At 46.2% G+C, this 23,238-nt stretch overlaps 1 protein-coding gene across 2 annotated transcripts in view; it reads left to right on the forward strand.

The window, feature by feature from the left end:
- The window catches only part of LOC100342923 (olfactory receptor 2Z1), a 28,228-nt gene extending 5,279 nt beyond the window's left edge, over window positions 1-22,949 (forward strand). For both annotated transcript variants that reach the window (XM_051835741.2, XM_070058918.1), the window contains exons 5-7: window positions 10,896-11,556; window positions 17,961-18,047; window positions 21,615-22,949. In XM_051835741.2, the coding sequence (XP_051691701.2) occupies window positions 21,636-22,580 (945 nt within the window). In that variant the 5' untranslated portion in view covers window positions 10,896-11,556; window positions 17,961-18,047; window positions 21,615-21,635 and the 3' untranslated portion in view covers window positions 22,581-22,949. The remainder of the gene's footprint in view (window positions 1-10,895; window positions 11,557-17,960; window positions 18,048-21,614) is intronic.
- Window positions 22,950-23,238: the final 289 nt, after the last annotated feature.

Below are 23,238 nucleotides of genomic sequence, written 5' to 3' on the forward strand. Positions count from 1 at the left end.
AGGTGTAAGGTAGGGGTCTTGCTTCATGCTTCTGCACGTGGAAATCCAGTTTTCCCAGCACCATTTATTGAATAGACTGTCCTTGCTCCAGGAATTAGTTTTAGATCCTTGATCAAATATAAGTTGGCTGTAGATGTTTGGGTTGATTTCTGGTGTTTCTATTCTGTTCCATTGGTCTATCCATCTGTTTCTGTACCAGTACCATGCTGTTTTGATTACAACTGCCCTGTAGTATGTCCTGAAATCTGGTATTGTGATGCCTCCGGCTTCGTTTTTGTTGTACAAGATTGCTTTAGCTATTCGAGGTCTCTTATGCCTCCATATGAATTTCAGCATCATTTTTTCTAGATCTGAGAAGAATGTCTTTGTATACCATAGTCCCTTAATGCATCATTCCTCTGTCATGCTAGACCTTTGCACTGATAAAAAATAAAAAAAATAAATAGACCTTTGCACTGGGTGTCCCCTCTACATGGAACCCTCTCCCACCACTCTAGAAACTAAGTGTTGGTTCCTTTGAAAAACTAAACAAAGTTGACAACCAATTCTCTGGACCAGGTAAGAAAAGACTTAAATAAAGTTGGAAAGAAAGAGGAGATGTTAAAATTGATACCAGTGAAATACAAGAGATTGTAACAGACTACCATAAACATTCATATACCAACAAATTCAATAACCAAATTCCAAGAAGTATGTAACCCATAAGAGTGAGTCATTTAAAAAAAATATGAGGCTGGAATTTTAACCAGAAAGAGAACTCACATCTGCTGATCCATTTGCTAAATGCCCACCACATCTGGGACGGGGTCAGGCCAAAGTCAGGAGCCTGGAACTCAGTCTGGATCTCCCACATGGGTGGCAGGGACCCAACTACTTGAGCTACCAACTGCTGCCTCCCAGGGTGCACACAGTAGCAGGAAGCTGGAATTGGGAGTGGAGCTGAGACTCAAGCCTAAGCACTCCAATTTGGAATATGGTCATCCCAAACAGGGTCTTAACTGCTGTACCAAATGCTCACCCACTCCCAGCACTTCTATTCAACATAGTGCTGGAATCCTAGCTAGATCAATTTGACAAGAGAAAGAAACAAAAGGCATCCACATCAGTAAGGAAGAAGTAAAATTGCCTGTTTACAGATGACATGATGTTATAGATAGAAAACTCTCAAGATGCCACCCAAAACCTTATAGAACCAATAAGGAAGGGGAGGCATTGCCTGTAAGTGCCCGACCACCCAAACCAGAGAGGTTCAGAAAAGCTGGTGGGGGACGGGTTCACAGGAAGAGTGTCATTTCAGCTGAAGCATTCTGCTCCAGGGCCAGATGGAAAGGTAAGGGTGTACCAGGCAGCATCTTGTGGAGGGAGGTGGGAGGAATGTGCAAAGGACCTGAGGAAGGAAAATGATTGTCCATTTGAGGAATACGAAAAAGACCAATATTACAGGGAGCATGGGCAGAAAGGGCTTGGAAGTGCCTCAAGAAGTCTAAAAAGTCAGGCAGGACCCAATGATCCAACCAGACACCATCAGTAGTGAAACAAGCCAGAACCATGAGCGATCTGATTGTATACAATAAGCACACAACATCCTGTCTATGATATTCCAGCCAAGGATGCATGGCCTGATCTTAATTATGAGAAATATCACATGAGCCTAAATGAATTGACATTCTATAAAAGAATGGGCCTATAATCTTTCCAAATGTCAAAGTCACAAGAATCATCACAATACTGATTAACTGTGGAAGAGAGAAGGAAAACTTGAAGACACATGGGAGAAAGGCAGTACCTCCTGGCTGTGAACTGGACTGTTTTTTTGCAAAGGAATTTGTTGGAGAATCTGGCAAAACTTTGATGAGGTGTGAGATTTACTTGATAATAATGCCCCATTATTCATTTCCTTACATTGGTACTTTGTATTGTGATTAGATAGGAGAAAGTCTTAAGTACTCAAAGGCTTACCATGTGTTTAGGGATGATATGATACAATATAAAAAATTACTCTCAAATGGTTAGGGGAAAATATTTGATTGAACTTGCAAATCTATAAATTGTTATTGCTAAAAATAATATTTTGAGGAATTATTACATTATTTTTTTAACTTTTATTTAATGAATATAAATTTCCAAAGTACGGCTTATGGATTACAATGGCTTCCCCCCCATAACGTCCTTCCCACCCGCAACCCTCCCCTCTCCCCTTCCATTCACATCAAGATTCATTTTTGGTTCTCTTTATCTACAGAAGATCAGTTTAGCATACATTAAGTAAAGATTTCAACAGTTTGCTCCCACACAGAAACATAAAGTGAAAAATAATAGATGATTTTTTAAATGATGATGAAATCAGATCAGACCTATTGTCATGTTTAATCCCAGTGAGAGTCAAGTTGGGAATTGCTAATTTCTTCTTTTTTTTAACAGAAGATCAGTTTAGTATACATTAAGTAAAGATTTCAACAGTTTGCACCCCCATAGAAACACAAAGTGAAATATACTGTTTGAGTACATGTTATAGCATTAAGCCTCAATGTACAGCACATTAAGGACAGAGATCCTACATGAGGAGTAAGTGCACAGTGACTCCTGTTGTTGACTTTACAAATTGACACTCCTGTTTATGGCATCAGTAATCTCCCTATGCTCCAGTCATGAGTTTCCAAGGCTATGGAAGCCCCTTGAGTTCTCCAACTCTTATCTTGTTTAGACAAGGTCATAGTCAAAGTGGAGGTTCTCTCCTCCCTTCAGAGAAAGGTACCTCCTTCTTTGAAGACCTGTTCTTTCCACTGGGATCTCACTCACAGAGATCTTTCATTTAGGTTTTTTTGGTTTTTTGTTTTTTGTTTTTTTGTTTTGTTTTGTTTTGTTTTTGTTTTTGTTTTTGTTTTTGTTTTTTTTTGCCAGAGTGTCTTGGCTTTCCATGCCTGAAATACTCTCATGGGCTTTTCAGCCAGATCCGAATGCCTTTAGGGCTGATTCTGAGGCCAGAATGCTGTTTAGGACATCCGCCATTCTATGAGTCTGCTGAGTATCTCGCTTCCCATATCGGATCACTCTCCCCTTTATTTATTCTATCGGTTAGTATTAGCAGGTACTAGACTTGTTTATGTGCTCCCTTTGACTCTCAGTCCTTTCATTATGATCAATTGTGAACAGAAATTGATCACTTGGACTAGTGAGATGGCATTGGTACATGCCACCTTGATGGGATTAAATTGGAGTCCCCTGGTATGTTTCTAACTCTACCATTTGGGGCAAGTCAGCTTGAGCATGTCCCAAATTGTACATCTCTTCCCTCTCTTATTCCCACTCTTATATTTAACAGGGATCACATTTCAGTTAAATTTCAACACTTAAGAATAACTGTGTATTAATTACAGAATTAAACCAGTCATATTAAGTAGAACAGACAAAATAATTAAAGAAAAAATGGATGGAGCCTTCAATTCAACAATTCCACCTACCATAAACATGACTTTAAAAAACACCCCAGGGATTAAACATGACAATAGGTCTGATCTGATTTCATCACCATTTAAATAAATCATCTATTATTTTTCACTTTATGTTTCTGTGTGGGAGCAAACTGTTGAAATCCTTACTTAATGTGTGCTAGGCTGATCTTCTGTATGTTAAGATAATTGAAAATGGATCTTGATTTGAATGGAAGGGGAGAGGGAGTGGGAGGGGGGAGGGTTGTGGGTGGGAGGGACGGTATGGGAGGGAAGCCATTGTAATCCATAAGTCGTACTTTGGAAATTCATATTCATTAAATAAAAGTTAAAAAAAATAAAAAATAAAAAACACCCCAGGAATTTAAATATAATTTTAAAAAATAAAATATGATTTTATCATGAAAAAAAAGTCTTCAGGGATTCCAATACAAAGGACCTTCCCCCATAGTCCCAGTGGCCCAAAGATGACACCCATCTACACTGGGGACACTGTGACTGTGATACTCACCTAAGGGCAGGCGGGCTCCCACAGCGGCCGCAACACCTGAAAAGTGGATTTCAGGTAAATTAGATGATAACTAGCCACACTTCAGAAGCATTTGACAACCCACAGGCTCTCCATAGCATTGCAAGGACAGAGACCTGTGCTTGTTTTAGCTGTGTTTATTGAGCAACTATGAGGTGCCGGGTGCTGGAAACACAATGATTAGCAATTGCAGAGTGACCCTAGACTCTTAGGGGGAAAGTTGAGTGGGGAAAGAGGGTGGGTATTGAACAGTAATTAGTAATTTACATGACAGAGGCTGGTGAGTGTCCAGATGGAGGAGGAGAAATCTTACATTCACCTTCCACAGTGCAGTCTGGGAGGAATGTCCACATGGGCTGCCCTTGGCACCAAGTGCTTTGCTGCGTTGGTTCCAGGGTACAGGTAAAGGTATCCAGCCAATTAGAGCTCTGGGAATCTGGTGCCTGGGCCCACAACAGGCCACCTCCAATTTCCACTTCCATCTCTTGCTACTAATCAGACACCTGACTCTGGGCATGAGGGCTGAGCAGGAAGACTACTTGGAGACCATTCCTCTGAGGTGGGGCGCACCTGTGACTCTGCTCCCACATTGGCCCCGAGCTCTGGGTCAAACTTTTCTGCCTGAAGCTACGTGAGTGATCCTTAGGGACTCTCCAACTTGCACAGGTGAAGTGGAGGTGGTAATTGTGTGTCAACTTTTAATGAGTCCTCAGGTGTCATTGGAAACCCAGGAGTTTCTTCATTATTGAAACTTGCAATTGGTTTCCTTGGGATTGCTACAGCGGCACAGTTCAGCGGTTCGTACAGGCAGGAATCCCATTGGTCTCATTAGTGCCAGTCAAGACCGTAACTTGGCCATTACTGCTGTGTCTTCCAGGAAGCATGCCCAGGGGCCATGGTAATACGGGCACCGAGAGCTTCGGGGAGGAGCTGGTGGTGATGAGTTCAGATGAACTCTGCTAATTACCTGGTGTACACATTATCGCATCAACTGAATTCCCGGAGAGCTTGTGTGGACCCACTGGCATTGTGCATTGTTGATTTCTCTTTTGGGTTTTAAAACACAGATGAAAGACACAGGGAGATACGTATAATAGCATAACTTCATGCTTCAGGGCACTGATTGACATCAGACAGACCCAAGTTCAAATCCTGGCCCAGCCACTTTCTAACTGTATGATGCTGAGGAAGTGAATTGCCCTGTCTGAGTCTCTGGCTGCAGATGGGACAGCTAACAGCACCAGCACAGGCCCCACAGTATGATGCATGTAAACTTACAGGCACTAAGCAAACACTAGAGAATATTATGTTGTCAGTGTGTTGAGTCCTGAAGGTTTGGACACAGTTGATTGCACCAACTCATCGCTTCACCTGCCATCCAGGTGAGAGAGAGACATACTCCACCCGTTGACCCATCTGGGTCTCCCACATGGGTGGCAAGGGCCCAGGTACTTAGGCCATCATCCACAGCCTCCCAGGATGCATTTGCAGGAAGCTGCACTGGAAGCGAAGCCAGGACTCAGACTGGTGCCCTGATATGGGATGTGGTCATTGCAATTGGTGGCTTCATACGCTGTGACATGACACCTGTCTCAGAGATTAGGGCTTTAACGTAGGAACTGGGGATTGGGCAGACACAAGCATCCCACCTATAACACTGGCCTGAAGCTCAAGTTGTTGGACAAAGAGCTAGAGGCCACTCCTAGTTTCTGATAGCTTGGTCCCATGACCCTGGAAGAGAATCATATATAATCTCTTTGTTCTGCAGCTGGGATAGAGGATTCCACGTCAGCCCCTGCCCCCCATACAATGTCAGGCAGATACTAAGTTTGAGAGCAGCGAGAACAATGACCAAATCGGATTCCTATTGGACCTGATTTACAGCGACATTTTGTGGGGAAGCGTTGTTCCCACAGAACCTGATCTTGGGCTGTGACTCTCCAGCCGTGAGTGACATTCTTATAAACAAGTGAACCTGGGGGCTAGGGTCACGGAACAATCATGTCTAACTCTTTTTTTATTCCCATTCAACAGGTATTTTCTGAGTAACTACCATGATGGGCTTTAACTGCTCCTGGGTACTTCAGTGGGATGGTTATAATAAAATGTCACTTAGCTGGTTCTCCCTGTTGACCCAACCATTCACTCATAGGTCTCATTCCTCCCACTGTTTTAACAGTCTTTACCAAGAACCACCTGCACTGTTATGTATTACCTTTTGTATACAGTTTAAAGGTTTTTTTCTTTCATTTATTTGAGGGAGAGTTCTCTCTCCCACTGGTTCACTCCCCAAATGCCTACAATCACTAGGACTGGGTCAGGTAGAAACCAGGAGCCAGGAACTCCATCCAGGTCTCCTATGTGGTGGCAGAGACCAAACTACTAGAGGCATTTTTGCTGTCTCCAAAGATTTGAGTCATCAGGAAGTGCAGTCAAGAGTGGAGCTAGTTGCAGGCATGGAAAGCCAAGACACTGTGGCAAAAAATAAATGTCCTACATGAAGGATCTCTGTGAGACCCAGTGGAAAGGGGCCATCAAAAAAGGATGTACTTTTCTCTGAAGGCAGGAGATAACTTCCACTTTGTTTATGGCCTTGTCTAAATACTGACAAAGATTGTGGACTCAAAAGGCTTCCATAGCCTTGGCAGCTCATGTCAAGAGACACCTGGAAGTCAGAAATATTATTTGCGCATGTGTGTCCAAGCCGAAATGAGATTTTCACATCCCTTTCTTTCCTGGAAGGACAAAGACCTTTTTATTCTTTTCATTAACATACAATTCCTGGTTCACTCCCCAATGGCTGCAATGGCTGGGACTAGCCCAATCCAAATCCGGGACCCCAGAGTTCCATCCGAGTCCCCCACATGGGTGGCAGTACTTGGGCCATCCTTCGCTGCTGTCCCAGGAGCATTAGTGGGGAGCTGGATTGGAAGCCAAGCAGCCAGGACTCAACTGGTGCTTCGGTGTGGGATGCTGGCATTGCAGTCAGCAGCTGAACCACAACCCCAGCCCCAGGATTTCCATTGCTTTAACAGGACTTCATGTTTAGAGCCTTCCAACTGCTCCACGCTATCTCTTTGTGAAATCTAAAATGTGTTGCTGTAAACTGTGGTCCCACCCATTGTGCTGTGAGACACTAGACATTATCCCTTCTATCTGTGCTTCAGTGTGTGTTATTCAACCTCTGCCTGCCCTCTTCCCCACTCCCCACCCTTTGCAGACTTTAGGAATCACTACTCTGTGTTCAAGGGGAGACTTTTATATCTGCCACATCACTTGGATTCCCATCCTCTGGAAAGTTCAATTATCCACCACGTTGCTTCCCATCTTCCTGGAACTAATAGTGGAAAAACTCTTTCCCTTCTCCCCTGGGGATACTTCCAGTCTCAAAAGCTCCAACTCCCATGGCTGCTAATTTTTCTCTGACAAAGGAAGAAAGATAAAAAGAAGATGGCCAATGGGACATCATTCTCCCAAAGGCGTCTGTCCTTGGAGAACCTTGCCACTGATGCCCTGGACCAAGGAAATACTCATTTACAAAAGGTGCTGGTTTCCAAGGTTTTTTTTTATCAAGGAAAAGAGAGGTATCTATAGGAGCAGGGGTGCTGGGGAAGCTCTCAGACCCTGGAAAGTGGAGTGAGAGCCAGGAGCTCCACTGCTTGTGGGAGTCTCAGATCTAAGCATGATTAGAGAGAAGATATCGGGGAGCAACAAAGAACCTAAGGAGCTATCATTTTACATTCATTTTTATGACCATGCTTGATGGGCTTGATTACCAAGGTATTTCAAACATTCTTGGCAAATATAATTAAGAGATGAATTTATTTTAGTGTAAAAAAATTTTATATCCGGGCCGGCGCCGCGGCTCACTAGGCTAATCCTCCGCCTAGCGGCGCCGGCACACCGGGTTCTAGTCCCGGTCGGGGCGCCGGATTCTGTCCCGGTTGCCCCTCTTCCAGGCCAGCCCTCTGCTGTGGCCAGGGAGTGCAGTGGAGGATGGCCCAGGTGCTTGGGCCCTGCACCCCATGGGAGACCAAGAAAAGCACCTGGCTCCTGGCTCCTGCCTTAGGATCGGCGTGGTGCGCCGGCCGCGGCGGCCATTGGAGGGTGAACCAACGGCAAAGGAAGACCTTTCTCTCTGTCTCTCTCTCTCACTGTCCACTCTGCCTGTCAAAAAAATAAAAAAAAAAAATTTATATCCATGCATGCAAAATTTTATTTTTCATGAACTTTTTGAAAACTGCTTCATGTGCATGGATTTTTAAATTTCCATCAAAATACTTATCTTTTAGGCTGGCACTGCAGCTCAATAGGCTAATCCTCGACCTGCAGCACCAGCACACTGGGTTCTAGTCCCGGTCGGGGCTCCAGATGCTGTCCCGGTTGCCCCTCTTCCAGGCCAGCTCTGTGCAGTGGAGGATGGCACAAGTGCTCGGGCCCTGCACCTCATGGGAGACCAGGAGAAGCACCTGGCTCCTGACTTCAGATCGGCTTGGTGCACTGGCCGCAGTGGCCATTGGAGGGTGAACCAACGGCAAAAAAGGAAGACCTTTCTCTCTGTCTCTCTCTCACTGTCCACTCTGCCTGTCAAAAAAAAAAAAAATACTTATCTTTTAATTGCATTTCATGCTAACTTTTTTTGAGAGGCAGTTAAAAAAGACAGAATTCCCATGTGCTGGTTCACTCCCCAAATGCCTACGATGGCCAGAGTTGAGCTGGGCTGAAGCTAGGACCTGGGAATCCCATCAGGTCTCCCACATGGCGGGTAGGAACCCAATTACTTGAGCCAGCACCACTGTCTTCAAAGGTTGTGCATTATCAGGAAACTGGAGTCATGAGCTGGAGCCAGGATTCATAGCCAGGCACTCTAATGTGGGACACAGGCATCTTAACCTCTAGCTAAACACCTACTCGTCCATCAATTCTTTTGAAGTGCCTTCGTATATGCAGGTATTTGGAAGGAAAGTGGATGTTTCTGCATCTTGATCTTCCTTGGCATGCAAGTGAGCATCTGATCATTTGTTTATTCTCCAGCAATCAATACTTTCCTTAGGGAAGGTCCTTTTGAACTTACACAGAAGCTGTTGAGTAGGGAAGACCTGCAGCTCTTGGTAATTGCTGGGAGGTTACACCTGGGACATGCTTCCTGGCCAAGCTGGGAGAGACCTTCTACCCAGCCCCCCATCTGGGGGACAGTCTAAATAAAAGGCACTTGGAGCAGGCATTTAGGCTAGTAGTTAAGATGCGCATGTCCCACATCAGAGCACCTGGGTTTGGTGCCCAGCTCCTGGTCCTGACTTCAGCTTCCTGCTAAGAGCTGTGAGGCAGCGACAATGTTCCGAGCAATTGGATTCTTGCCACTAAGGTGTAAGACCTGGATTGAGTTCCTGACTCCTAGCTTCAGAACTTCAACCTGGCCCAGAACTAGCCATTGCAGGCACTTGGGCAGTGAACTAGATGAGAGTAATCCACCCCTCCCTTTCTCTCCCTCCTCTCGCTCTCTCTCTCTCTCTCACACACACACACACTCACACACACACATACACACAAATTTTAAAAATTTAAATAAAAAACAAGGCAGGGGCCGGGCCATGGCTCACTTGGTTAATCCTCCACCCACGGCACCAGCATCCCATGGGGGCACTGGTTCTTGTTCCAGTTGCTCCTCTTCCAGTCAAGCTCTCTGCTGTGGCCCGAGAGGGCAGTGGAGGATGGCTCAAGTGCTTGGGCCCCTGCACCTGCATGGGAGATCAGGAGGAGGCACCTGGCTCCTGGCTTCAGATCAGTGCAGCGCCGGCCATGGCAGCCATTTGGGGAGTGAACCAACGGAAGGAAGAGCTTTCTCTCTGTCTCTCTCTGTCTCTCTCTCTCTCACTGTCTATAACTCTATCTGTCAAATAAATTTTTAAAAAAAGGCAAACACACCCTGAAGAATTTTTCAGGTCAAAACAGGTTAGCTTGCAGAGCTAAGGCACCAAGAGCCAAAACTGGAAGAGCAGAGAGAATACATGATTTGGGATTACTCAGAGGTTCAGCTCCCAGATCTGCCAGTCAATTCCTTTGTCACCTTAGACATATCACCACAGTAAGAATTTCCCTTGTAGATTTTACTCATTCAGCAGATCTTTATGAAGTACTTGCTGTGTGCCTGAGCTCTGTGGTTGGGAATAAAGGTAAGAGGAGAGAGAGAGAGAGAGAGAGAGAGAGAGATTCTTTGTGAACTGAATTTTCAAGTAACTCATTCATTGAGTTACTTCAGACAAAGGCAGGTTCATAGGTTGGGAACATTTTCCCATCCATGAGTCCCTTCCTCCAAAAAAGCTATTTTTAGTAGTAAAAAAAAAAACTATTTTACAGCTAATTATTTATTTAAAAATATATATACTCTGGGTTGGATAGAGTTGTCTTTTTATCTGAATTATAAAACATTAAAACATTTTCGGCCGGCGCCATGGCTCAATAGGCTAATCCTCCGCCTTGCGGCGCCGGCACACCGGGTTCTAGTCCCGGTCAGGGCGCCGGATTCTCTCCCGGTTGCCCCTCTTCCAGGCCAGCTCTCTGCTAAGGCCCGGGAGTGCAGTGGAGGATGGCCCAAGTACTTGGGCCCTGCACCCCATGGGAGACCAGGAGAAGCACCTGGCTCCAGGCTTAGGATCAGCACGATGCACCGGCCGCAGCGCGCCGGCCGCGGCGGCCTTTGGAGGGTGAACCAACGGCGAAAGGAAGACCTTTCTCTCTGTCTCTCTCTCTCTCACTGTCCACTCCGCCTGAAAAAAAAAAAAAAACATTTTCATGGGCTTTAGGTCCCCTGTGCCTGATTGAGAATGAGTTCTATTGTGGAAGGAAGATATTGAGAAGGTTGTGTGGGCAACAGGAAGTCAACTGACCCTGATGTCTCTTCTCTTCCTCATTTTCAGCAAATGGCATCAGATCATAAATTAAAGCAGCAAGGAAATAAATGCAAAAAGAAAGAGCTGTTAAAATAAACTCCATAAAAGCCTGTTACAGGGGACTCTTCACCCTAAGGCACCAGGGAGCAGATTTAGAATAAAGAGATAATGCGCCCAGGTTCATCCTGAACCAAGCTCTGTCTCTGTCCAGCTTTGCCTCCCTGCCCAGGGAATGAGACTCTAGAGGAGTGAAGCATTGTTTTCCTAAGATGTCCTGAAAGAAGAATGTATCCAGCGCCCAAGGAAAACCAATACCTAAGAAGATTATGGTCTTTCTGGAGAAGCTACTTGCACAAAGGTTCCAAAAGCCAATGGGGTCAAGGTCTTCTTTATAGCCCACCACCTTCCAACTCTGGAAGGAAAAGTGAAGTTGTGAAAACACAAGGTTGAGAGTTTAAAGGTAGGAAGTTGGTCTTTTGCTGGGAAAGCATCAAGAAGATCTCAGTCTTCAAAGGCAGGGAGACCTGAAATACCTGGGCTAGTTGTACTGAATTCAGATCGTGTTCCAGACCAACCAACCCTTCTTGAAAGTAAACCAGTTGACCTGCATGACATCAACTCAAGATGAGGATGGGAGGGGCTGTTGATCAGCCAACAGTGGAAAGGACCACCACCATGCCAGAGCCAGGTGAGTGATGCACAGAGCACTACGGCAAAAAGACCCAGGAGCACCATGGATCCTGGGTCTGGAGGGGCAGTCTCTGCCCCAGCACCAGCAGAAAGACAGTCACTTTATAAAGAGCTAAACATGACATGACTGGGGCAGGAGAGCCAAGGCTTCACATGGAGAATCAGTTCCTAGATGATTCATTCCAGTGCTAGTGGCAGAAACTAAGACGTGCAGGGAAAGCAGGAGCTTTGGAGTTACATCAGCTCTTGCTCAGAAATTGATTCTACCGCTCATGAGCTGGATGATCATGGGCTGGTGTCTTAGTTTTTTGGTGGAGAGGCTATCATAAAATAGCACAAGGTGGGTAGGCCAAAACAACAGAAACTTCTGACTCTGAAGGAGTCCTGTTGATTCTTTCTGGATGCTATGAGGGAGGACCCTTCCCATGCTTCCGTCTCAGCTTCTGGTGGCTCCAAGTGTTCCAATGTCTGCCATCTTTTCTTTCTCTCTGTTTATCTTCTTTTCTTCTTGGAAGGACACCTGTCATTGGATTTAACATTCATCCTAAATCTAAAGTGGTTTCATCTTGAGACTGTAATTCCTTATGCAAAGACACTTTACAAATAAAGTCACATCGAAGTGCCAAGTAGACATGAATTTGAGAGGGTGTTCAACCAAGTTCAATCAGTTACTGTACTTGGAATCTCTGTTCAGTCAACCATGAAATGCAGTTAATAACATCTACAGGCTGAATAGGGGGGAAATGCCGATAAAATGCATAGAATATCTACCCCAAAATGTCAACAGTCAAGGTTGAAAACCCCTTCAACTGAAATCCATCTTCCCTTGATGACCTTAAAATGGTTCTTGGTAAATAGTGTTCGACAGCAATCTGCTCCCTTTTGTTCCCTTTCAGGAGGGATGGATGTGAAAAGAACCAAGTACGGAAGTACGTAGTCTGCTTGAAAATCCTTTGGCATGGTCCAGACAGTCTGCTTGGGTATAAGTTGGCCCCAAAGGATGAGGATTAAACAAGAAACCCTTCTCTAGGTAGAAATGTAGAAACAGTGAAATTCTCCAGTGACGCAATTTTATTGCTATTTCCTTTAAAATGTACCTGAAAATACAACAGAGAAATTTCTAGTCTTGCCTATGATATGATACAAATCTCTACTGAAACACCAAGTCAATAGATTCAAAACACCTTCCTGAGGCTCTATCCAAGACATGGAAGAACTGAGGAACTTCAGTTCTTTTTAAATTATATATTTATTTGATTATTTGAACAGCAGAGTTACAGAGAGAGAGAGCCAGAGACAGAGACAGGGAGGCAGACAGAGAGAGAAAGAGATCTTCCATCTGCTGGTTCACTCACCCAAAGGGCTACAATGACTGAAGTTGGACCAGGCTAAAACCAGGAGCCTGGAACTCCATCCAAGTCTGTCCTGTGGGTGGCACTTGGGCCATCTTCTGCCGCTTTCCCATGCGCAATAGCAGGGAGCTGGATCGGAAGTGGAGCAACTGGGACACAAACAGGTGCTCACATGGGATGCTTGTGTTGCAAGTGGCAGCTTAACTCATTGCTCCATCACACTGGACCTGGATTTAGTTCTTAACGTTGGCACTATTGGCCTTTGGATCATAAATTTTTTGTGTTGGGGCCTTCCTTGTGCTTTATAGTATGTTGAGCAGCATTCCTGGTCTCCATCAGTCATGATCCATAAGCACACCCTAGTCATAACACCCCAAAATGTCTCCAGGTATTATTCTTCTGAGTAAAAGAAGGCAAAAATTACATCTAGTTGAAAGTACTGAGTTAGGGTGAAAACAGAAGAACTGTCATTTTAATAAAATGTAATTTAAAATGACCTAAAAATAATCAAATTTGGCCATGCAAATGAGCAAGAGCGATAATGATAAATAATATCAAGAAAGAACTAAAATGATTGAATAGCCTTACTTACTACATTCCATACACTAAGCTAAGCATCGGGCTTACATTATCCTACCCTAGGAAGAAATTTAGAAGTCACCCATTCCATCTTTCTTGATGTTTGAATTTTATTTAACTTACGAATAATAGCTGTGAGCTTGAATCAAGAAATTACCTTATGGTGGTTGGCGTGTTAAGCTCTCAAACCTGTTACCTCTTTTCATCTTCAACAGCTATGAGGAGGGTGATATTATACCTACATATAGATGGGAAAAATTGAGTCAAAGAAAAGTTAAATAACTTGGCCAAAGTCACAAGGCTAGACTGTAAATGAATTGACCTCAGAATCTTGCACTGTCTAGCACACTCCCTTAATGGTATTCCAAGCAATCCACACACCTCACGCTTCTTCTCCTTAGAGTGACCTCTAGTAAATGATTGCACTAGATTTTAAGCACTCAAGTCAAAGGTCTCCTGTGATTCTATGGTATCTATTTTTTTGTTTTTGTTTTCATCCACTATTCCTGGCTCATAACTCTCTTCCCAGCACATGCCAGAGAAACTAGAATTCTTCTTCCCCAAGGTAGGCTATGGAAACATTTGTCTTTCCCTTCCTTTCTGTCTTGGAGCTGGCCCTAAGAAAATGGTCTGACCAACTTTCTCTGAGAGTAGACCATCAGGCCCTCACTGGAGAAGAGGTCTTGTCCCACAACTGGGAGGAAGAAATCCAGCAGAGAGGCCAAGGAGAATCGACAGGTCTTTCTGGGTTTCCCCAAACAGCCTACTAGCGTTAGATCAGTCCCTTTTTGTGCAACCATAGTTCAGCACTGTTTCTATGCTTTAGTCATGGTTATGAATGAAGTCTTCATAAAACCAAAACAAACTAGCAAAGCATGATTCTGGAAGCTTCTAGTCAGCTGAACAGATGGAGACTTGGAGGAAAATGAACAAGATCTCATCTATGTGCCAGGGAGGTGACACACCTCAACAGAAACACCTGCTCCCAGGTGGGCACAGAAGCACGGGCTCCCAGGACCCTCCCTGACCTCACCCAATACATCTCTTTCCCCCAACCACTTAATTCAACCCTTTAAAACAGCCTTTATGCTAGATGTTAGTTCTGTGGGTTCCGGCAGTTGTCAGAACCCCAGTTTGTAACCACTGAGTCAGAATACATTTGAAACAACCTGGGGCTTATGATTGGTATCACAAGTGGGGTAAGTCTAGTGGGACTGAGCCCTCAACCTGTGGGACTGTACACTACTTACAGGTAGACAGATTGTCAAAACACAGTTGACTTGGAGGCCACCCAGCTGGGGTCTGTTGGTTGCCTGCAGTGTGTGGTTAATGGATCTGTGGTGTGAGCTCACAGAGGAGAAACACTCTGGGGTGGAGTGGCTTCTTTCTATTTATCTCCCCCTCTGTGGTGCTCTTTCTGATGCCCCTGTCGCATCCCCACCAGGCAGAGTTGGAAATTCTGGGGACAAACTTTATTGCACTCCCTCTTCTTACTGTCCTAGTCTGCCTTCCTCCTTACATCAGCCTCAAACTCAGAGCCCTCCGAGAACAATGTTGAGGGGTCTTTGGGTTTCCAGCCCATGTATCTCCATTGACTGCATAGATAGATACTACCGCATAAAGCTCTCCATTCCATTTTGGAGTGGATTTCATTTTTCTTTTAGAATGTAGCTAACTGCAGGGCTGGCATTTTGGTCAACTGTTCAAGCCACCACTTGTGATGCCAGGATTCTGCATTGGAGCACCAGTTCAAGTCCCCATTACTCCTCTTCTGATCCAGCTTCCTGCTAATACGCCTGGGAAGACAGAGGATGATGATGCCCCAAGTCTTTGGACCTCTGCCACCCCACGTGAGAGACCCAGATGGAGTTCCTAGCTCCCAGCTTTGGCCTGACCCAACCCTGGCTATTGTCATTTGAGGAATGAACCAGCTGTTGGAAGATCTCTGTCCATGTATCTCACTCTTTCTCTCTCCAAGTCTCCCACAGAAGTGCAAGGGGCCCAAGGAACTGGGCAATCAGCCACTGCTTTCACAGTGCATTAGCTGGAAGCTGGATTGGAAGCAGAGCAGCTGGGACTCAAACTGGCACTCTGCTATGGGGAGCTGGCTTCACCAAGCCAGACCCACCCTCAATTTAACACATCCATCACCACGAATGCTGTACATTAGATTCCCAGAACTGGTAGATGTCATAACTGGAAATGTGGACTCTTTGATCCACCCTCTCTTTTCTTTTTTTTTTTAACTTTTATTTAATGAATTTAAATTTCCAAAGTACGATTTATGGATTACAATGGCTTCCCCCACATACCGTCCCTCCCACCCACTACCCTCCCCTTTCCCACTCCCTCTCCCCTTCCATTCACATCAAGATTCATTTTCGATTATCTTAATATACAGAAGATCAGCTTAGTATACATTAAGTAAGGATTTCAACAGTTTGCTCCCACACAGAAACATAAAGTGAAAAATAATAGATGATTTTTTTAAATGATGATGAAATCAGATCAGACCTATTGTCATGTTTAATCCCAGGGAGAGTCAAGTTGGGAGTTGATAATTTCTTTTTTTTTTTCAACCCCCACCCCCAGGCCCTGGCAACCACTGTTCAACTCTGTTTCTACGAGTTTGATTGCTTTATATTCTTTTTTTTTTTAAGATTTATTTGTTTTACTTGAAAGTCAGTTACACACAGAGAGAAGGAGAGGGAGGGAGGGAGAGAGAGAGAAAGAAAGTCTTCTATCTGTAGGTTCACGCCCCAAATGGCCACAACGGCCAGAGCTGCGCTGATCCGAAGCCAGGAGCCAGGAGCTTCCTTTGGGTCTCTCATGTGGGTGCAGGGGCCCAAGAACCTGGGCCATCTTCTGCTTTCCCAGGCTGCAGCAAAGAGCCGGATCAGAAGTGGAACAGCCGGGTCTCGAACCGGCGGCCGTATGCAATGCCAGCACTGCAGGTGGCGGCTTTACCTGCTACGCCACAGCACTGGCCCCGCTTGTTTTATATTCTACATATGAGTGATGTCATGCAGTGTTTCTCTTTGACTTATTTCACTCAGTATAATATTTTCCCATTTCTGCATATTGTTGCCAATGGCAGTATTTCCTTTCTTGTGCTGGAATAATATTCCATTTTATAATTTGTATCATATATAGTGTATGTGTGTATGCATACCATACATATATATCACATTTTTTGTCCACTCCTCTGTTGATGAACACTTAGGTTGTTCTCATATCTTTTTTAAAAAAAGATTTATTTATTATTTGAAAGGCAGAGAGAAAGGGAGAGACAGAGAGAGAGAGGTCTTCCATCCGCTGGTTCACTCCCCAAATGACTGCAACAGCTGAAGCTGGGCCAATCCAAAGCCAGGAGCCAGGAGTCTCCTCCAGGTCTCCCATGTGGGTGGCAGGGACCCAAGGAATTGGGCCATCTTCCACTGCTCTCCCAGGCCATTGGTAGGGAGCTGGATTGAAAGTGGAGCAGTTGGGGCTCAAACCAGCACCCATATGGGATGTCAGCGCCCCAGGTGGAGGCTTAACCTGCTATACCACAGTGCCAGCCCTGTTCTTCTATCTTGCCTGTTGTGACTAATCCTTCAGTGAGTATGAAGATGTAGAAATCTCTTCAATACACTCCTTTCATTTCCTTTGCATGTCTACCCAGAAGTGGGATTGCTAAATCCTGTGGTTATTATTATTATTATTGTTACTTGGGGTAACCTACACATTGTTTTCCATAATGGCTCTACAAATTTTCATTCCCACCAACAGTGAACAATGATTCCCTTTTGTCCATGCACTTGTCAATACGTCTTCACTCTTGTCCTTATAACAGCAACCCAGCAGGTGTGAGACGCTAACTCACTGTGGTTTTGATTTGTATGAATATGCTGAGCATTTTTTCATATATGTGTTGGCCATTTGTGTGTCTTCTTTGGAAAAGCACCTATTCAATGCCTTTTCCCATTTAAAAATCTAATTATTTATTTTCCTGCTATTGAGTTGTATGAGTTTTTTTGGTTTTTTTTGGTTTTTTTTTTTTTTTTTTTTTTTTTTTTGGCAGGCAGAGTGGACAGTGAGAGAGAGAGAGACAGAGAGAAAGGTCTTCCTTTGCCATTGGTTCACGCTCCAATGGCCACCGCGGCCGGCACACTGCGGCCCATGCACCGCACTTATCCGAAGGCAGGAGCCAGGTGCTTCTCCTGGTCTCCCATGGGGTGCAGGGCCCAAGGACTTGGGCCATCCTCCACTGCACTCCCGGGCCACAGCAGAGAGCTGGCATGGAAGAGGGGCAACCGGGACAGAATCTGGCGCCCCGACCAGGACTAGAACCCGGTGTGCCGGCGCCGCAAGGCATAGGATTAGCCTAGTGAGCCGCGGCGCCGGCCTGTATGAGTTTTTTAAATACATATTTTGGATATTAACCCCTTATCAGGTAAACAAAGTGCAAATATTTTCTCCCATTCTGTAGGTTGCCTTGAGCCATTGCTTGCTGCCTTCCAGGATCTGCGTTATCAGAAACCTGTAACCAGAAGCAGGAGCTGAGACTTGAACCCAGGTAATCCAGTGTGGGATACGGGCATCTTAAGCAACATCTTATATAGTAAGCCAAATGCCCAGCACCACCCCCAGTTTGTTGCATTTTGACAGAACCTTTCATCTACTCATAGAAGTCTCCCTTCAACCTCTTCATTCAAAATATATTTTCCTGGCATATTCATATAAGACCAGTCTGTAGATTTTTTACATTTATTTCTGTTTAAAAACCCGATAGTTTGCTTGTTCCCTTGTCTCTCTCTCTCTCTCTCTCTACCCCCCAAGAGACTTTGAGATTCATGAAAAAAATTACTGTCCATCTTTTTCACATAGCTTCTGCCTCCTTCAGTGACTGAGACATGGCTTCATGAACTTTCATTGAAATAATAAATTAATTAATAAACAAATCAATATCTGAGGACAGTATGGCAGGCCCTGATGGGACAGGAAATAGGCTGAGCTGTAATTTAAGATCTTTTTTAAAATAAAGATTTACTTATTTTTATTTGAAAGGTAGAATTACAGACAGAGAAGGAGAGAGAGGGATCTTCCATCTGCTGATTCACCCCCAAAATGGCTGCCACCACCAAGGCTGGGCCAGGCCAAAACCAGGAGCAAGGAGCTTCATCTTGGTCTCCCACATGGGTTCAGGGGCCCAAGGATTTGGGCCATCTTCTGCTGCATTCCCAGGTGCATTAACAGGGACCTGGACCAGAAGTGGGGCAGCCAGGACTCGAACCGGCGCTCATATGGGATTCGGCACTGTAGGCTGTGGCTTAACCTGCTGCGTCAGAGCACCGGCCCCAGGAAGGTATTAATTTCCAACTTCAGTGTGGCATTGAGGTGAGCAATACAGATACAGATGGAGAGAGGGAGGAAGTAGACAGGCGTGGCTAAAAATCTTAAACAAGTTTCATGATTAGAGGGAACCAAGTCAGAGGTGCCCGAAGATATCCAGGGCAAAGATCAACACATACTTGGACACCAGAGTGTCCTTAGTGGAAATCCCCTCAACCATGAACCTCCCTGGCCTCTAGGTAACCCAGCTCCTTTGGATACCTGGAGAAGAAGATTTCTGCTGGCTCTCTCCAAGGTTGAACATTCCTGGTCTTAAAAGGCCAACTTCTTCCTATGTCTCTGTATTCTACTCTGTGTTTCCTTAGTGATGGCTACAACTGCCCCTTGAACACAGGTGTTCCTAGTGCTGGGGGTGACATGTGTGAACAGTTCTCCAGGACAGCGCAAGGGTTGAGAAGGTCAAGGATGCTTAGTGGGTTGGGGAAATCCACAGCATTCACACAACAGAGTCTTGTTGAGTATTTAACACGTGTTAAGCATAATGGCTGGTTGGTGGTCTGAATAACCCCCTCCCTCGGGACATTCAGTTCCAACCTCTGTCATCCATATGTCCCTCACCTGTGGACATCTTAGATCCATATCCTAAATATCATCCTATCTCTGATTCTTCCCAAATTTTGCTTCTTTCCTTCTCTAATCCAAGAGATCCAAGCCGGTTTACCTGTGTTCTGGACTTAATTTTTAATCCAATCTTTTTTAAAGAGTCATTTATGTATTTTAAAGTCTGAGTTACACAGAGAGAGAGGGAGAGGCAGAGAGATCAAGAGAGAGAGAGATCGAGAGAGAGAGAGGTCTTCCATCCGCTGGTTCACTCCCCAGATGACCGCAACGGCCAGAGCTACATCAATCCAAAGCCAGAAGCCAGGAGCTCCACCCGGGTCTCCCAAGTGGGTGCAGGGGCCCAAGCACTTGGGCCATCTTCCACTGCTTTCCCAGGCCATAGCAGAGAGCTGGATCGGAAGTGGAGCAGCAGCCGGCGCTGCGGCTCACTAGGTTAATCCTCCACCTGTGGCACCGGCACACCGGGTTCTAGTCCCGGTTGGGGCACCGGATTCTGTCCCGGTTGCCCCTCTTCCAGGCCAGCTCTCTGCTGTGACCAGAGAGTGCAGTGGAGGATGGCCCGAGTACTTGTGCCCTGCACCCCATGGGAGACCAGGATAAGTACCTGGCTCCTGCCATCAGATCAGTGCGGTCCACCAGCCACAGCGCGCCGGCCACGCAGGCCATTGGGGAGTGAACCAACGGCAAAGGAAGACCTTTCTCTCTGTCTCTCTCTCTCTCTCACTGTCCACTCTGCCTGTCAAAAAAATAAATAAAAAAAAAGAAGTGGAGCAGCTGGGACGTGAACCGGCGTCCATATGGGATGCGGACACTGCGGGCAGCAGCTTTACCCGCTATGCCACAGCGCCAGCCCCTGATCCAATCTTACTATCCCTTATCATGTTGAGCAAGTTCTTCCTACTGTGCATTTTAATGTCCTTATGATCCCACCTATGCTTTGGCGCCAGGTGAGTGTTCTGGCATTCTGCTGGGGCTTGCTTGTGCCTTCCAAGCTTGCTGGCAGCCTGTGCTTCCCTGGAGGGTGAAAGCAAGACTTGTATACAGAAGTGGCAGAAGCAGGGCATTGTGTTGCTGCCCTGTATCCTGACCAGAACGGACATCATAACCAATCATGGGAGCACCTGTTCTGTGTGTCAGTTAAGATGCTGCCTGGGACACCCACATCCCATATCAGACTGCCTGGGTCTGAGTCCCAGCTCCACGTCCAATTCCAGCTTCCTTCTAATGCACGCAGAAGCAGCAGGTGGGTCTTGAGTTGTTCTTTCCTTGCTACCCACGTAGGAGACTCAGGCTGAGTTCTAGGCTCAGCCCGAGCTGTTGCAGGCCTTTGGGGCAGTGAATCAGCAGATAGAAAATCTCTGTGTGTGCATGTGTGTCTCTCTCTGTCTCTTAAATATATAAATGTTGGGGGCCAGCATTGTGGCTTAGTGGGTTAATCCACCACCTGAAGCACCAGCATCCCATATGGGCACTGGTTTGATTCCTGGCTACTCCACTTCTCATCCAGCTCCCCGCTAATGTGCATAGGAAAACAGTGGAGAGTGGTCCAAGTGCTTAGTCCCCTGCACCCATGTGGGAGACCCAAAAGAAGCTCCAGGCTCCTAGTCTCAACCTGGCCCAGCCCCAGCCATTGTGGCCATTTGGGGAGTGAACAAGCGGATGGAAGTGCGCTCTCTCGCTCACTCGCTCTCTCTCTCTCTCTCTCTCTCTCTCTGTAACTCTGCCTCTCAAATAAATAAAATAAATCTTTTTAAAAAAAATAAAAATCGGCCAGTGCCGTGGCTCACTAGGCTAATCCTCCGCCTTGTGGCGCCAGCACACCAGGTTCTAGTCCCGGTCGGGGCACTGGATTCTGTCCCTGTTGCCCCTCTTCCAGGCCAGCTCTCTGCTGTGGCCCGGGAGTGCAGTGGAGGATGGCCCAAGTCCTTGGGCCCTGAACCCCATGGGAGACCAGGATAAGTACCTGGCTCCTGCCTTCGGATCAGCGCGGTGCGCTGGCCGCAGTGCGCCAGCCGCGGCGGCCATTGGAGGGTGAACCAACGGCAAAGGAAGACCTTTCTCTCTGTCTCTCTCTCTCTCTCACTGTCCACTCTGCCTGTCAAAAAATAAATAAAAAAATAAAAATCATCCCTACTGAGAGCCCTTACCAAACTCCCTGTTCTTCCTGCAGGTGAATGGTGCTTCTTGAAGGATGGGAGAATCAAATCAGTCAGTGAGCTCAGGTTTTAGTCTCGTGGGACTCTTCGGCCACACGGGGCCACACCTCATCCTGTTCTCCCTTGTGGCTGCCATGTTCACCATGGGGCTGCTGGGTAACACCATTCTGCTCTTCCTGATCTGCACAGACTCCAGGCTTCACACGCCCATGTATTTCCTGCTCAGCCAACTTTCTTTGTTGGATGTTGGATTTCCACTGGTCACCATCCCCAAGATGGCGGCCAACTTCCTGCAGGGACGCAGCTCCATCTCCTTCGGAGGTTGCGCAGCTCAGATGTTCTTCCTGATGCTGATGGGCGTCTCTGAAGGTGTCCTGCTGTCCCTCATGTCTTACGATCGCTACGTCGCTGTGTGCCACCCCCTGCGTTATCCCGTGCTCATGAGACGTCAGGTGTGCCTGTTCATGGTGGGCACCTCGTGGTTCTCGGGCGTGCTCGTGGCCTCCATCCAGACCGCCATCACCCTGCAGTTCCCCTATTGTGCCTCACGCACCGTGGACCACTTCTTCTGCGAGCTTCCAGCCCTGCTGAAACTCTCTTGCGCCGACATCTCTGACTACCAGTTGTCGCTGTCCATCTCCGGGGTGCTGATCTTGCTGCTGCCTATTTCTCTCATCGCCACTTCCTACGGCCTCGTGCTGAGAGCCGTTCTCCAAATGCACTCAACAGAGGCCCGACACAAGGCCTTCACCACGTGCTCCTCACACATCACTGTGGTGGGGCTCTTTTATGGGGCAGCTGTGTTCATGTACATGGTGCCAGGTACCTACCACACCCCGCAGCAGGACAATGTCGTCTCTCTCTTCTACAGTCTCATCACCCCCACACTCAACCCCCTCATCTACAGCTTGAGGAACAGAGAAGTACAAATGGCTTTGGTCAAAGTCCTTGGCAGGGCGGACCTCAGGTCAAAGAGGTGACCTCATGATTCCCGAGGGCCCCTCCTTATAGCTGACACCTTCCTTTCATTGTCATTCCATGCTGTACAAGACTTACCAAATCTGTCTGGCTGCCTTCCTCCTGTCTCACTGGGGGGGGGATGTGTGTTTTCAGAAAACGAGTAAGATTTTTTCAGTCTCAGAACATGAAGATTTTTACTATATGAATGCCAATCCAAGAGCCAGCATTCGACCTAGCAGTTGGGGCATCCACATGGGGTCAAGTCCTGGTTCTTGCTCCTGAGTTCAGCCTCCCACTGACGCAGGCCCTGGGAGGCAGCAGGTGATGGTCCGAGTAGTTAAGTCCTTGTCATTCTTGCGGGAGACCTGGATTGAGTTCCAGGTTCTCAACTTTGCCTCTGGCCCAAACACTTGGAGAATGAACCAGAGGATGAGAAATTCTCTCTCCCTCTCTCTCTCTCTCTCTCTCTCTCTCTCGCTTTCTCTCACTCACTCGCTTGCCCTCTCTCTCTCTCTTCCCCCTCTCAGATAAAAAAGAATACCAACTCAATCACAGAGATTAATCCCAGGTTGTGGACATTTTGGCCACTGCTATGGTTTGTTTGGTTGTTTTTGTTTTGTTTTGTTTTGTTTTGTTGACAGGCAGAGTGGACAGTGAGAGAGAGAGACAGAGAGAAAG

This window comes from Oryctolagus cuniculus, chromosome 16, assembly GCF_964237555.1.
Source record: "Oryctolagus cuniculus chromosome 16, mOryCun1.1, whole genome shotgun sequence".
NCBI lineage: Eukaryota > Metazoa > Chordata > Mammalia > Lagomorpha > Leporidae > Oryctolagus > Oryctolagus cuniculus.